This window comes from Triturus cristatus, chromosome 4_2 (assembly GCF_964204655.1).
Source record: "Triturus cristatus chromosome 4_2, aTriCri1.1, whole genome shotgun sequence".
NCBI lineage: Eukaryota > Metazoa > Chordata > Amphibia > Caudata > Salamandridae > Triturus > Triturus cristatus.
The window spans coordinates 915,091,092-915,107,916 of NC_140586.1; the positions used below are offsets into that span (position 1 = coordinate 915,091,092).

Consider the following 16,825-nt stretch of genomic DNA (forward strand, 5'->3'; position numbering starts at 1 on the left):
GCCACGGAATGCCCATACTCTCTCGGGCAGGAAACAGCAATGTAGGGTACCCGGGACACAGCTCACATCAGGCCCTGGCAGATAGTTGTCCTTGGGACTGAAATGGCTAGGGGAGGAGGAGCTGCACCCCTCCTTTACCCCTACAATAAATGGAAACTTTCGGCCTCAGGGCCTCTAAGAGGTGGCACATGACCCCTCCCCTAATTAAGTATATTGGCCTCAGAGGGGGGCCTCGGGCCTCACAAAGGCTCTGGGACAGGAGCCATGCACCCCCCACCTTTACCTAATTATAAATAACGACCCTGGGGAATGGCATCAATGGGGCCTTATTTAAAGTTCAGGGAGTGGGGACACCTGACACCTTCCCAATTATAGTTGAAGTGGCCTGAGGGATGGGGTTCCCAGGGTCTAAAAAAGGACCCGAGAGTGGGACAGCGCACCCTCGCCACATACAAAATAAAGCTGGTGAACCCTGGCCCACCTTGTGGCTTAGTTTGGAAATGGGTGGAAGTCCGTGGGTGTTTTTTTTTATAGAAAAATAAGATTGGTTGTACTTTATTTTAAGACCAAGATCTTCGCAGTCAGGTAAGTACATTTTTAAATAGAAATCCTTTTCACATTCAAAAATCGACACTTAAAACAATTTCAGAGCAGTGTAATGTTATCCTATGAAGGAAAACAATAATGAAGTTATACGGATAAGTGTCAAGACTTACAGTTTCAATCTTTGGGACCACAGGTCAGCAAGCGGCAAGGATACGGTGAGTACCAAAACTGCACCACCAGCCAAATGGGGGCAGCCGGGTGCAGAGGTCAAAATCGGAGTTCGGCCCAATACGCTTCAATGAAGACTGCCGGTGCTCAAAGCCACACTGCTTGCAGGTAAGTAAATCGTTTGCAAGCCCAATCTTTGGGGGTTCGAAACCAGCACAGGGCGAGAGCACAAAGTAGCACCAAGTATACACCACCAGCGGTACAGGGTGCACTTTCAGCGTTGGGTGCCCAATGCTTTTCAATGAGGATTCTGCTTTCAACAAACAGGCTGCAGGCGTCGCAACAGAGGTTGCAGGAAGTTGACCAATAGCAGAGGTAAGAGGAGATGTAGGGGGTCAAAGGGGCACTGTCATTTCAGCACCCAAGGCGCAGGGGCTTCGGGTGCAGGGGTGCCTTTCGACGTCACAGTCTTCTGACCGGATCCGGTCGCAGTCAAGGGGAGCCTCTGGATTCAGGTGTTGTTGTAGAGTTCAGGGGAGGCCAGCTAACGCTGGATTTGAGATTAGGATCTCTAGGGAGACTTCACTACACAGGTGAGCCACTCAGACTCGGGCCGTGGGCATCAGGTGCAGAGTAGACAGGAGTTGCGGTTCCAGCTGGATCAGGAGACCTTGGAGTGGGATTGTTCTGGACAGGGCTGCTGTCCTCGGAGATCTTGTCTTTGTTGAAGAGTAGGCAGGCTTCCTCGGGATTCTGGAAGTCGCTGGCCCCAGGACAGGTGTCATCTTCTTTGCAGAGTCTTTAAAACTGGAGACAGGCCAGTAGGGCTGGGGACAAGTCTGTATCATCTTCAGGCTTTGCTGCACTGCGTCTTCGTCGTCCTTCTTCTTCGTAGGTTCCAGGAATCTAGCTTCTAGGTCTGTGGGAGCCTCATAAATACTAAGTTTAGGGGGCATTTTAGAGGAGTAATAGGTACGGCCAATGGACACTTTACCTGGGGTGACTACACCCACTATCCTGCCACCCTCCTAGGGGACGGGGCATAGACCTAGCCCTGATTGGATGAGTCACATCAGCTTCAAGATGGAGGGGACCGAAAAGTATGCTGAACTTAGTCTACTGCACCCAAGGGGTGGAGTTGGCAAAGGTGGGCACACCTCCTAGTCTCCCTGGGTTCTCCCGACGGCTTTCCCACCCAAAGCGAGGGTGTAAACCGGGGGGTGCCATCTGCTGCTAGCAGCAGAAGCTGGGAGCTGCATTACAAAGGTGACAGGCCTTTGAAGCTTCCCCTTCAAGCACTGGCCCATCCTGGCAGAGGACGGGTGACATCTCTGCCCAAGATAAGCATTGTTTCTGGTCCCAGAGAGCAAAAGCTCTCCATCCAGGGGTCCAGAAACAGGTCTCTGTGTGGCAGGCTGCCTTAAGTCAGTCAGTGCCCACACCTGGGTCGGTATGTTTTCAGGGGGCACCTCTGAGGCACCCTCTGAGTACGTTTTAACAAATCTCACACTGGCGTCAGTTTTTCTGTACCTCATCTTCACCCTAACATTACAGTTGCTTCCCTTTTTAGGTCTCGCCTACGCAGCGCGCATGCGCTGCGTAGGAAAGAGACCTATTGAAATCGATTCAGCTTTGCAGGCAAAAACGTGCACGCGTTGCATTGCTTTCAATGCAACGCATGCACACTTGGCGATTTCCTTGCGGAAGCGAGCGGCGCCATATGTTAGCAATTACTGCTGCTCCCGCAAGGGAAACGCTGCCTGCTCTCGGCGGCACTCCCCCCCCCCCCCCCGCCCCCCCCAACACCCACTACTTGCGAGAGGCGCATGTGCTTGTTTGGTTTACTGACGTCAAATACAAATGAAAGGATTTCTTCTTGACAGTGTTTTCTATAGGAGTGCATCACTAATGTACTGCTATCTCCAGCGGTCAAAGCTGTACGGAAAGCTGTACCATTTTAAAGACCATGGGATCAAAGCGGTATGAAATCAGGTTTGCATAACAGTCAGAAATAACTAAGCCCCGAAAGGGCGCTCGGCCTCTCAGTATTGAGTGCTGATGTGGAGAGTTGCCTCGCTCTCTCTACTGTTCCTTGTGTGTTCTCTTTGCATGTTGGATGTTTACCAGGGGCTCGCAGAATTTCGAAAGATGCTTTTCCTAACATTTTATATTTTTATTTTGTTTGGTTTCCAAATTCTGGAGCCGCTGTAATGAGTGGAGCGAGCACTATAGCAGAGGTGCCAGGATGAAAATCTCAGGCTCTTGCAGATTGTCGACCCATCATAGCCGGTGCACTCCCGAGGCCTTTCCTGCAGCTTTTTAGAGCGTCCTTGCTTCAAAATGGGGCGTTTGGTGCAGGGTCGAAAAAGCACTGCTATCTTCCTTGTCTAAACTGAAAAGCAACCATGTCGTTGTTGCATCATTTTATTAAACGGGCTGCATTTGCTTCCCCCATAGTGTCCGCTTCTTAGTAAACAAACATCTCCAGTCCACGGACTCCAATCCCCTCCAAAATACCTTTCCCCAGTTCTTGTCAGCTTGTAGGTATCAGAGACTGTGGAGCTGGGGGTCAGGGGGCAGGCGAAAGGCGGGGGGGGGGGGGGGGGTTACATTTTGTCAACATGTTTTATCTTTTACAAAGCACCAATTCTCACTCAACACACTCCCCTGCAGGGTCAACCCTCCCAACACCAGTCAGGCAGCCTGGTAAGGTTTCCATATATCCTGGGGCAACTCTGGGCGTGAGCAGCTCACTATATGTATCTGATTGCGTGTTACAGAAAGACATGTCAGTATGCCAGCCTTTCAATGGCGGAAGAGATCGGCGGGCCCAGCGCATAGCCATAGGTCACCTCGTGTGCAAGAGACCAAGAGAGACCAATCGCCTCACACCTCTCTGCAAATCTCTCCCCCCCAGCACTGGCAGTATGCATTATCACTTAAACCAGGTCTGTGAAGACGGGCAGGTGTGTAATATATTGTTGATATGCTTAAAGTGCAGAAGCCTAAGCCTACCGTTTAGTCTTAACTACCGAACAACACTATCCACTGCATTTCACTGATGACTATTCCCAGGTCCCTCTACCATTCGAGTCCAGCTGTAATGACTCCCGCCTACGCGCTTTCTGCACAAAAGTATAAATTCTCGCCACCAACCGGTGCGGATCAGACGTCTGCAGCAGTGAGGACAACACGGGCAGCTATGAGGGTTCTAGGATATTATCACCCAGTAGCCCCCCCATTATCACTCTGCTTCCGAGCCACCTCTCAAGTACACATCTCGCAATCCTGAAAAAAGTACCCATTAGTAGGCACTCCCAAATCTTCCAATCCACTGCCGTCCCTAACTCCTGACCTATCAGAACACCAAGCCAGGGGTATGTGTGGGGTGTACAGCAATGAGCCAGCCTGTCGCTCCAGAAGGCACCACCAGAAGTGAACCGTAGCTTTCAAGTAATCAAATACGCCACATCGCTGTATTGGGTCACTAAACAATGCCTGGGATAGTTTGTGGGTATCTGCAGCATCACGTTCAAGCCATAGATGTGGTAAGTCATCTGGGCCATGAACCCGATAGTGAGCAAACGCACTCTGTGCCACTCTAATGTTTCTAGACAGGGCACATATCCTAAACAAGCATTGGCATAGCCAATAGGTTTCACTTTTGGGACCTTATAAGTATTTAGTTATGCAGCTCAATATCCTTGGTGCAACAACATCAACTGTTGCATGGCTAAACACTTATAAGGTCGCAAAGGCGAGACCTATTGGCTATGCCAATGCTTGTTTGTCTTTATGATTGTTGTACTCCTAAAGTTTTCGAGTCATTTTTTACTTCATATGCCTCCGCTCAGAGTCTATCAAAACCATCTAGGGGCTTTTATAGCACCATGTGAATTTTTCAGTTTATTTGTAAATTTTCTAGGAAACATTTTGGCTGATTAGAGACGAAGTTGTAAACTGGCTAAACTACTGATGCTAGTACATGGCTTCCTGGGTTCTAATCCCAGCTTTGACACTTCACTAGTAATAGTGTGATTTTCAGCAAATTACTTAATTTCCATAAGCCTTGCATTGTAATATGTGAAATACTAGGCATTTATATATTATAAATGTAATGCAATTTAAATGTGTGAATCCCCACTCGAGTCACAAGGTCTTGTGTGTTCTTCTAACTACGCCTATAGCTCTCGCCCAAGAGTGCACAGATTTACTACCAGTGCATACCAGCTATAAGCGTGCTGGTGGTTCTAGGTGCCTGAGGGGACGCAATGGGAATTCTGAGACCAGGTAAGGAGCAGTGGCTCTCAGTGTGAATTTGGCTTGGAGAAGGAAGATGGTACTTTTCTTCGGGTGTGTCAGATGTGTAGACAGCACAAATCAGATGCAAGGGCCTCCGAGTCCCTCGAGGATTGCACGACAGCACAGTGTAACCAATACAACAGAATATTTACAAAATCAAAGCAGAGCAAGGAAGGGAGGACTCAAACTACAAGAGTGCACGTATATTCATTAATGGCGAGTTGGATACTGATCATTGGGCCAAGAGCTTGTCAAGCACAAACTGCAGGCGTCTGCAAGCAGGGGAAGCGGTGCAAGAAGCAATGGTGACATACCTGTGATCCTAGCGCTCAGTCAGTCCATTAAAAGTAGAATATCTCTGTGCACATTAGGGATTCCAGGAAATCAGGATTTTACAAAAAAGAGCAGGTCTATAAGATGCAATATTTTCAATACTGTATTATAAAAAAAAACATATCTAATTAGCCTAATTAACAACATTGTCTATTGGGCTAAAACACCTTTGGAAGAGATTATTTGCCTTTGCTTGTGGTTTAATAAGTAGTGTCATACAAAGGTGTTTCAGTCTGGAGAGTATTCCTCTTGAAATTTACAAAAATCACTTGGGTTTGCCGAATGGCTTTAGTTTTGTCCAAGTAGTATTTCAAAGCCTTCTCTTCTAGGACATGAAGGTATCTTTCTGCCAGAGACGTGTGCTCTGGAGAGAGAGCTGGAGCGAGACTGGTGATATGAAAATCTGATAGAATTTTGGGCCATAAATAAAATTGAGCTCTTGTGGAACCCTTGTTACAATAGAAAAGCAAATACAGTTCATTCGAACATAGAGCCTGAAGCTCGCTCGCCTTTCTGGCCGAAGTTATAGCCACAAGGAAAAACTACTTTCCATGAGCTGGGCTGCAGGTCTGCGGCATGCATGGTCTCAAATGGAAGGTCCATTACTATGGAAAGGACAAACGCCAGGGGAATCGTATTGCGAGCACCAACCTAGACATTGCCTGGCACCCTTTAAGGCTCATACTCCACAGAGACTGGCACTTTTCTTCGCGATGTTCTCCAACCGTACGTTACATAATGTAGAGAAGTTTATTTACATCATGGCTGTGAGAGGAAGCCACTTCAGGCCCTTCAGTGGTGACACTTGAACTGGGATATGGATAATTCTAGGGGATGCAATAAGAAGGAAGGAAGTGTGAACAGCAGGGCCACAGCTGAGCCAGTGAGACCGATGAAGACAGCATTCCCTCCGTCTACATGGACAACTTACATGACTTCAACTACGGGGTGTGTGGGGGAGAGGCATTCACGCTAGATAGAAGGAAATATCATTTGATAAAGAGTTGTGAATGCAATGTATATGTACTTATGAGAGCCTGCTGATTGTGCAGGTAGCATGGGTGATAGAAGCCTTCAAGAACCATGAAGTGGAGCTATGCTGGTATCTGTGGGTTGAGGTGGTCATTGCAAAGGAGAATACCTTGAGTCTTTGGGGGGGAGGGGGGATTAGGTTTAAGTAGACAGTCAAAATTCAACATTGAATGAGGCAGATACCAGTTTTCTATGGAATTTCTTTCAAGAGAGCACAGCTGAGGTGGGTGGGTTAGAGACATGGAAATAACGAAAAACACATGCAATGTTAACAGTTGCTTCAAAAAGCGTAAAGCAGAAGCCATGCATATTAAAACAGGACATTAATTGGAAAAAAGTCCCAGAAGGTTTGGTCAAATAGCGAGAAGTAATAATAAAGCATAAGTAATTGTAAAGGGAAAGAGCAGGCAATGTCTCTGCATGCAGAGGGACAGGAAACAGGAAGAAGTGTCATACATGCTCTCATAGGTTATTTGACACTATGGCTGGAGAACGAAGGTGCTCTTGATGTCGAATACTCCCTAATCTCATAGAGGCCAAGGAATTTTCCAACACAAGCTGCAAAGAGGCACAGACCGAGGTGTACAGAAAGCATAACACAGATTTAGAAGTAACCTCCTAAACTATGGCAGGAGAGGACTTTTGTTCCTTCCAAACACCTCCACTCAGCATAGTCTTCACTGTGAGGTGGAAGGAAGAAATTTCTGCAACGGCACAAACATCACACAGGCCACAGAACACCTCCTCACCACAGTAGTACTCGGGGTTCATCGACTCGCCAGTTCGCAGGAAAGAGTAAAGCAGGAAGGCCTTGTGATAGACATTCAGGTACAGGTTACTGGGCTCCACCTGAGGGCACGAGGACAGGTAGGACCCGAATGTAGCCATTGCAATAAACTTCATCAGTTCTACATTTGGCACATGGCCAAAGGTGCAATCATACGAGAAGACTGCGCCGACCTGTACAAAAAAAAAAAGAAAAGAACAATCTTGTAGGTTTGCAGAGGCACTGCCTTTTAAACTCATAATAATTTAAGAATGGAAGAGCTTTAATGTTGCTGAGGAGGGGCCCAGCAATACAGACTTTCCGACAACACAACATCAGTGAAGTGTGTTGTAGTATAAAAACACATGAAAGGTCACTAAAACCCCAGTACACTCAAAGTTCAGGAACAGACTCACACTAACACAACAGGTATCAGAGGCCAGTTCGACACAAGGAGATGATCAAATGAGGCACAGGTCTCCAGTACTTGCGAGTTTCAGAAAATGAGGACAGATGGAGGCAGCATTAAAGGGGAGAGCGAGAGAGAGAGCGAGAGCGAGAGCGAGAGCGAGAGCGAGAGCGAGAGCGAGAGCGAGAGCGAGAGCGAGAGCGAGCGAGAGAGAGCGAGAGAGAGCGAGAGAGAGCGAGAGAGAGCGAGAGAGAGCGAGAGAGAGCGAGAGAGAGCGAGAGAGAGCGAGAGAGAGCGAGAGAGAGCGAGAGAGAGCGAGAGAGAGAGAGAGAGAGAGAGAGAGAGAGAGAGAGAGAGAGAGAGAGAGAGAGAGAGAGATACTGAGCGAGAGAGAGAGAGCGAGAGAGAGAGAGAGAGATACTGGATGTCAAAATCTGCAGTGACTCCAATTCAAGGGAATATCACTAAGTGCAGGGTTTTACATTTATGGTGTCTCGTCCATCTATTAAATATAATGTGCACTGAGAGATCCCTTATTTTCCTTAACCGGCTCTACCCCTTATATCATCTATAGTAACCACAGAACAGATTCTAAAGGAGTTAACAACTGCATGTAATAGAAGCCATTAAAAAACAAATACTTGTCTTGCTGAAGTTCAATCATGCCAAAACCCACCCCATGAGCAGATGCCACCTGACCGAAAAAAAGATCAAAATCACGTTTGGCCATGCCAAAGGCAAAACTGTATTAAAACGGGGATCTCCTTGTCTAAGTGGATTTCAGGAGTATCTGCGCCTCAAACTAGGCTCACTCCCAATCCGTTTGCAGCAAGCTTCACCTCACCTGCACAAAAGAACAAGCCACAGTGCCACTGCGCAGCTGGCTAAGCAACGTCTCGCACACCGCCACATCCGGGACACTCGTCACCCCATCGGTGATGATGATGATGCCTGTAAAGAGAAGCTGGTTACTAGGACAGCTCAGACCTCCTCTACCCACCTCACCAATTCCAAGTGGGACACATGTTAAAGTGTTCATCACATGACTGACCTGCGCTCGAGTTTGCTGGAAGCAGCTGCAGCGCCAGAATTCCCTGTCGGATCATGCTGACCAACCCGATGTCCGCTGTGACTATAGACACACCTCTTTTCCGGTCTTCGGGGGGGTCTTCAGACGGTGTCTCCATGTCTAGAGGATCTTCCAGTAACTGAAAAAGACCAATTAAAAAATGTGATGGAGCAGGCGTCTTTGAACCAACTCAATGTGGTATGCAGCTAAAGAAGTCAACAGTAGGTACTTTAGAATTGTCATTTCCCAAAAAACTAGGGACAATTTTCCAAGCAGGCGATTAGAGTTTCTCAGAACCGGCCTCTCCCATTTTTGTCTCTACAGTATTACAAGACGCTGAGTCTGACCTTGCAGCGAGATAAGTAATGTCTCGGCATTTCGGCCAAGCTGCTAAGATCTTTGGGGTAAAAGGGATACTAATGCCGGGAGAGACCAAGTTTGTCCATATCAGAAGGTACACACTGGTCTTCAAACTGGATTAAACATACCAGCAAAGCACTGGAGGCTGCATTTTCTAGAATTAAACATATCTGGATTGTGCACGCCTGGTGCAGAGACTCTTGCCTCGGACCACAGTGGGGAGTAAAACCTCAAACTGTCTTCCTCGTTCTCTTCACTATAAGTTTCAGAGACCACACTTGCTGCATAAACAAGTATTTGCAATGCAATAGGTCTCGCATTTTGGGAGCGGTAGAGATATTGGTGTTGTAAATGACAATGTCTTTTACCTACGTGCTTTGGTTTGCAGTGCAGTGGCCTTTGGGACCTTATAAGTGTTTAGCTATGCAGTATATTATCCTGTGTGCTGTGCCGCCAGGGATTGATTAGCTATACAATTACTATACAGTGAGTCATGTAGTCTGGTTCAGGAATACATGCTTGCCTGAAACCTAAAAAGCTCACAGTGCCAGATAACCTTAACATGCTTGCCCCTGGAAACATTTGTAGACCCATTCCAAGGATTTTTAATGCACAAACAGAAAGGCAAGTGCCTTGATGCAAGTGAACAGCACTATAACATTTTGTGTGCGACTGTATCACTAGAGAAATGAACATCCAGAAGAATGTGTGTGAGGGAAAAGTTATGCTTAACACAATAAGATGAGACATTTAACACACCTCACGCTGAAAACTATGCACTGAATTTAGAAGCACAATTGTTTGAGAAGTGCACGAACCTTGCTCTATTGGAGTTCATGGACTGACACCGTTCACTGTGTTGTATTGCAGTCTTAAAGAACAAATTATTTACCTTCGGTAACGATATTTCTGTAAGAGACAGATTAGTTATAGATTCCTTACCTTGTGAATTACCCCCAGGCGTCAGACTGGATCTGGAGAATTTTTCGTCAGCAGTACCCCTACGCGTCGAAAGGGGACATTGGTCGGCTCCGCGTTAGTCGTTGGCATCGTGGTCACCGGGATGACATTGCGGCAGCCACTTGGTCGCAGACGTTGCGGCAGCCACTTAGACGCAGACATTGCGGCAGCCACTTAGACGCAGACATTGCGGCAGCCACTTAGACGCCGCCCTCGCGCGCTGACGTCAGTTCTTTTACACAACATTCCACACCAGAAGCGGAGAGCCATGCAAGACACTGACCACTGGTGCACAAAACTAGAGCCCTGAAAGGAAGTACTTAACCCTAGAAGTTAGTTCGCAGAACGGGGAGGACGGGGCAGTAAGGAATCTATAACTAACCTATGTTTCTTACAGATATATCATTACCGAAGGAAAGTAACTTGTTCATCTGAAAGAGACAATTAGTTATAAATTCCTTACCTTGTGAATAGATACCCCAGCAATGACAACCCCGGAGGTGGGTCTGCGAACCAAGTTCACACCAGAAAGTCCTGGAGAACAGAACGGCAAAAGAAGCCATCTCTCCGGACTTGGCTGGCCAGGCAGTAGCGTTTTGTGAACGCGTGTGGAAATGCCCTCGTAGCTGCCTGACAGATGTCATTGAGGGGGAACTACCCACCCCAAAGCAGTGGTAGCACCAGTCGCCCTGGTGGAATGGGCGCTCAGTCCCACTGGAGGCTTCTTCTTTGCCAAAGAATAGCAAGCTTTTATGCACAAAACAATCCAGCTAGAGATGGTTTGTTTGTGCACTGCCCAACCTTTTTTGGCACCCATGTAGCCAACAAAGAGCTGGTCATCCACCCGGAATTGCTTGGTGCGATCCAAATAAAACAAATGCGCACGTTTTGGATCCAGAAGGTTGAGCCTCCTTTACTCCTTAGAAGGATGCGGAGGTGGAAAAAAAGGTGGGCAAAGTGATGGTTTGACCAATGTGGAAAGAAGTAACCACCTTGGGAACAAACGAAAGCCTGGTTCTTAGGAAGACCTTGTCCGGATGAACAGCCAGAAAAGGAGGCTTTGAAGAAAGAGCTTGGAGCTCACTCATCCTGCGAGCAGAGGTGAGGGCAACCAGAAAGGCAGTCTTTATAGTAAGAAGTCTGAGAGGACAGTTATGAAGCGGCTCAAAGGGACCGCACATAAGGTAAGTAAGAACCAAGTTCAAGTCCCACTGAGGCACTACAAAGGGAACAGGAGGGAAAAAGAGGAGTAATGACCTTAAGGAAGCAATTTACAACAGGGGACTTGAAAAGAGAAGGCTGATCAGGAAGCCTAAGAATGGCTGAAATGGCTAAGTGGTAGCCCTTTACAGTGCCCAGAGCAGAGCCCTGCTGGGCCAAAGACAGGAGGAACAAGAGAACCTCAAAAGGATGGACAGAAAGGGGATCCACAGCCTTTGCTGTGCACCATGCCACAAATTTGTTCCATCTGCTGGCGTATAACGTCTTAGTGGAGGGATGCCTGGCTGCCAAATTAACATCACAGACTTCGGGAGGAAGGTCTAAGGCTGTCAACTGTTGCCGCTCAATCTCCATGCAAGGAGGTGAAGACTGGACAGGTTTGGGTGGAGGACCGTCCCCCGCTGCTGCAACAGACGATCCTCCCGAAGAGGCAGTCGGATCGGAGGTTCGATGGCCATGTGTAACAGCTCAGGATACCAGACTCTTCGTGCCCAATCCAAAGCCACAAGGATGACTTGGGCCCGGTCGCACTTGATCTTCTTTAGCAATCTGGGCAGAAATGGTATAGGCGGAAAGGCGTATAGAAGACCACAACTCCTCTCGCGACGGAAAGAGTCGCCTAGCGAGTGCCGCCTTGGAAATTCCAACGCGCAGAATTGCTGACATTGCATGCTCTCTTCAGTGGCAAATAGATCTAACTAAGGCTCTCTCCACTGCTGAAAGAGACCTTGCGCCACCTCTGAGTGAAGACGCCATTCGTGGTTCATCATGCACCTGTGGCGGAGTTCGTCCGCCCTGGCCTTCAGAGAACACGCCAGGTGTTGGAACGACCAGGGATTTGCCCTGATGTTCCAGCCATGTTCAGAGACAGAGAGCCTCTTGACATAGGGTCCACGACTCCACCCGCCTTGCTTGTTGCAGTACCACATGGCGGTGGTGTATTCCGTGAACACCTGCACTATTCTTCCCCGGGCAGAGGGAAGGAATGTCTTCAGTGCAAGACGCATTGCCCAAAGCTTCAGAAGGTTGATGTGGAGCCCAGACTCCGCCGGACACCAGAGGCCTCTGATCTCCGCCTCTCCCATGTGGCCGCCCCACCCCAGAAGTGATGCGTCCTTCACCACTGTGTACTCTGGTTGGGGAAGAGAGAGGAATCTGCTGTTGACCCAATCCTGGTTCGTTAGCCACCACTGCAATTGTCGTACAGTGCCCTCCGAGATCTGAACGCAATCGGACAGATTCCCCTGATGCTATGCTCACTGGAACTTCAAGTCCCACTGCCAAGCCCGCATATGCCACCTGGCATGATCTACCAGCAGGATGCAGGAGGCCATGAGACCCAGCAGCCTCAGGGTCATTCTGACCGAACCCAGAGATAGAGGCTGAAAGATCGGAATCATAGCCCGAATATTCTGGACTCGCTGCTCGGAAGGATAAACCCGAAACTGCATCATGTCCAGAACCGCTATGATAAAAAGGAGCTTCTGAGAGGGAGTCAGGTGTGACTTTGGCACGTTCATAGTGAACTCCAGCGAGTGCAGGAGGTTGGCCGTAGTCTGAAGGTGGGAGACGTCTGCCTAGGGCGAGTGTCTTCAACAGCCAGTCATCGAGATAGGGGGAAGACTGGAACCCCTGATCAGCGCAGATGAGCTGCAACCACCGCCAACACCTTCATGAACATCCTAGGGGCGCTGGTAAGGCCAAAGGGGAGCACGGTAAACTGAAAGTGCTCATGGCCCACCATGAACAGCAGGTAACGCCGGTAGGCCGGCAGGACGGGGATGTGTAAGTAAGCGTCTTGCAAGTCCAATGCTACCATCCAGTCTACAGAGTTGAGGGCAGACAGAACCTGAGCTAGCATCAACATTTTGAACTTCTCCTTCGGAGGAAGCGGATGACGTTCCTGAGATGCAAGATAGTACGCAGGCCTTTGTCCTTCTTGGGCACCAGAAAGTAGTGGGAATAGCAACCACGACCTACTTCTGGAGAAGGAACTCGCTCGATGGCTCCCTTAGCCAAGAGAGCCGTAACTTCCTGTTGGAGAAGGGCCAGATGATCCCCGACATTCGATGGTACTGAGGTGGCATGGCTGGGGTGCTAGTCTCGAAGGGGAGGGAATAGCCCCTTTGGGACTATCTACAAAACACGCCTGTCCGACATGATGGTGCTGGCGCACCATCATGTCGGACAGGCGTGTTTTGTGGGAGAGGTGATGGTAAATCCTGCCACCCACTGGCGATTGGTGGCCCTGAAAGGTCAGACTAGGAGAGATTGGAGGCTGCTGCAGAGGGGGCATTGGTGGACTGGCCCGCTCGCTGGCCCCCAGACCCACGGCGGTGGGTCCCACGTCTCCGAAAACGCAGGGGCTGAACAGCTTGCGCCGGCCTGTGGCTCTGGGTGAAACGTGGCGGGGAACCCCTTCTGTAGGTACGAAAGGGGCAAAAAGCAGACTACGCAGTATGGGTGGTGGAGAGGACCAAGGACTTGGCCGTAGCCCGAGAATCCTTGGAGCACTCTAGCGCACTGTCTGCTTTGTCGCCAAACAGGCGACAGCCATCAAAGGTCATGTCCATGAGGGTAGCTTGGACATTCCTGGAAAAACCAGTCGACCTCAGCCAGGCATAGCGTTAAAGGGCTACCGACGTTGAAATCGTCCTGCCTAGTGAGTTGGCGTGTACAGTCAACATTGTATGGTAAACTTGGCTGCGTCTCTCCCCTGGGCGACTGCATGGGAGAGCACAGCCCGGGCATCCTCCAGGCACTGTGGCAACACCTGCGCTACCGTATCCCACATAGAGGGGGTGCAACGGCCCAACAAACATGCGGTGTTTACCAACCGCAGTCCCAAGATGGAGGAAGAAAACATCTTCTTCCCAAGATGGTCCAGCTTTTTGGATTCCCTATCAGATGGTGCGGTAGGTAATGCATTGAGGCTTGGACCACCAAGCTTTCCGGGGTAGGGTGTTCGGAGAGGAAAGTGGGGTTGCCCGGAGCCGGGTGGTGGCTATCTGGAGCCCCTGTGTTGGGCCTGGACCAGGTGCCCAAAAGGATGCGAGTTAGGGCTTCATTAAAGAGCAGCAGGGGCTCCGAAGAGCTTGCTGCAGTTTGAAGCACCTCTGTCACGAAGTTAGTCCTGACTGCCACCATAGGTAGCTCGAGGTTGAGAGCCTCGGTCGCCCTACACAACACCACTGCGTAAGAAGCTCCCTCCTCCGTAGCCAAGGTCTGGAGAGGTATCCAGACCACTGGCTTCCCCCAACTCCTCTCTCCAGTCCGGATCATGCTCCAACTGGTCAGTTAAAGGGTCTCCAGACCCCTCCCAATCCTCCTCACCCTCCTCTGGTTGCCAATCTGGACTGAAAGAACCAGGGTACAAAAGTACCCGTCGGCGCAGGATCTGGCATCGGTCGACGTTGGTCCGGCTTCGTGTTCAGGTTGGGGTGGAGGCTGGTGTCGACGCCGGCTGGGGACACAACCGGCGTCGGCTGCGGACGTGGTTCCGGTGGAATCAGAGCCGGGGGAGGTGCTATGAGGTCGACTGGCTCCGATCCGTATCCAGGCCTGGATCCAAGGGGACCCTGCGGAACCAGGCCCAGTCAAGTACGCGGGGCCCGAAGGCGCGCCAACGGAGTCGGGCAGCCCAAAGATGGCATGCATCGCATCGTAAAAGCTTCTAAGCTGGGCAGGGGTCGCTCCGGGTCCCGGAAAAGGAGGGAAACTGAGTCGACGCTTTGGGCTCCACACGCATCCCTTGTCACGTCAGCCGACAGACGGGGAGAAGTCGAAGAGCGGCGACACTTCTTCGACTTCTTCTTGTGCTTCGACTTACCTGAGGAGTGCGAAGACTTCGAGGACGAGTGGTGGTGGTGGTGGTGGCTCCTCGACCTTCCGTGCGACTGGGACCTTGAACGACTCAGAGGGGACTACCAGGCCTCTAGAAGCTTTTGGGACCGCTCCCGTAAAGACTTCAGCTTCATGGTCCGACAGTCGGAACATGACTTGGGATCGTGGTCGCGTTCCAGGCACCACAGGCACACGCAGTGAGGATCCGTCACCGACATCACTTTTCGGCAGAAATCGTAAGCCTTGAAACCTGGCTTCCCTAATGTACAAAAATCGGTGTCGACAAAAGTCGCAAAAAAGTCAGTCAAAAAGTGACTGGAGGTACCGCTCTCTCCGGATCTGCGCTGGCTGGCGCGAAAAAAAAAAAAGAACTGACGTCAGCGCGTGAGGGCGGCATCCAAGTAGCTGCCGCAACGTCATCCCTGCGACCACAACGAACGCAGAGCTGACCGACGCCACCTTTCGACGAGCAGGGGTACTGCTGCCGAAAAATTCTCCGGAGCCAGTCTGACGCGTGGGGGTAATTCACAAGGTAAGGAATCTATAATGGTCTCTTTTACATAATATTGTAACTGCATTACCCTGTCTCCATTTTGAATATGGACTTGTGATGTGTAACCGAAGCGTGACTCCTATGGCTCCCTCCCCGGCTGTAGAGGCTATAACATAATGCAAGCATTGGCATAGCCAATAGGTCTCGCCTTTTGCACCTTATCAGTGTTTAGATTTGCAGCACATTATCCCCCACTGGGCGCTTTGATACCTTTATTTGTGCGATATAAAAATGCAAAAGATAAAGAGGAATGAAAGGAGAAGTGCTTGCAGGATTTTGAGGAGGGGGAGCGAAAAGATGCACTCTGTAGACTGATTAAATAAAGCCTGTTTGTATGTGAGGGCGCACTGTCCGCTTCGGCTGATGTATATTTTGTTGGCTCTTGTTTTCATAAGGTAGATGCTGGAGGTCACGCTATTTAATTCTTAAGGACCACCCCATTTGTGAAAGTGTTTAAAAACCCTACTCTTAACCCAAATTAATGTCAGTACTATATCTCTGTGATTATGATGCCTGTGATGGGTGTGCCCTTGAACATCGAAACCACAGTATCTATGGGGTACAATATCAAGGAGAAATAAAATATCAAAAGGTAAGTAAGTCTAATGTGCACTAGAAACACTCTGACACGCAACTGGCTAGGTCATCTGTAAGGGCACAAGGTCCATTACCCTTACACAACGACACTGCAATAGCCAACACACATTAGGTTGAGGGCCACATGACTTGCACCATATTGAATGTGTAATGTCCATCTGCTTCTAACATATTCTTTGCATGTATGTGTGCTCACAAAAACCACCTACACAGACAATGTCATGATAAAGCAGCACAGTCTCACATTTAATTATATAGGTTTTTAGAGTGTCGAGTTTCAGCTTATGGTAACATCAGAGCTCTAAGATAGAACGGCGAAATAGATTAAGGTAACAGGAGTACGTTAAGAGCCTAGTTAGGCGCAGAGAGTCCCCCCCAATTTAGCGTTCTCCGCTGTCTGGTCCAAAAAGCGCTCTTCAGTTGAAAGACCAATTGAATAGATCACTTTGGAGAAGTTTGATTAGGAGGTCGTTTGGTTCAGCACCTAGAAAGGTTCTGGCGTGTTCCAGAGTTCAGGACCCTGCTCTGCTGATGATTATCCACTATAATTCTATCACTTGAAGAGGCATTTGCGAATCAGATGAAAGATAGAGGACTGAAGGTCCTGGGTGCAGAAGAAAGCGTACCTTTATTAGGAAGCAGAAGCTTTGTTTTAAAAAGCCTAGT

General features: G+C 49.2%; 1 protein-coding gene across 9 annotated transcripts in view; it reads right to left on the bottom strand.

Moving 5' to 3' along the window:
* The window catches only part of SZT2 (SZT2 subunit of KICSTOR complex), a 937,318-nt gene that overhangs the window by 835,626 nt on the left and 84,867 nt on the right, over positions 1-16,825 (bottom strand). For all 9 annotated transcript variants that reach the window (XM_085602961.1, XM_085602966.1, XM_085602963.1 and 6 more), the window contains exons 6-8: positions 8,608-8,764; positions 8,401-8,507; positions 7,131-7,341 (exon numbers count right to left, since the gene is read on the bottom strand). In XM_085602961.1, the coding sequence (XP_085459087.1) occupies positions 7,131-7,341; positions 8,401-8,507; positions 8,608-8,764 (475 nt within the window). The remainder of the gene's footprint in view (positions 1-7,130; positions 7,342-8,400; positions 8,508-8,607; positions 8,765-16,825) is intronic.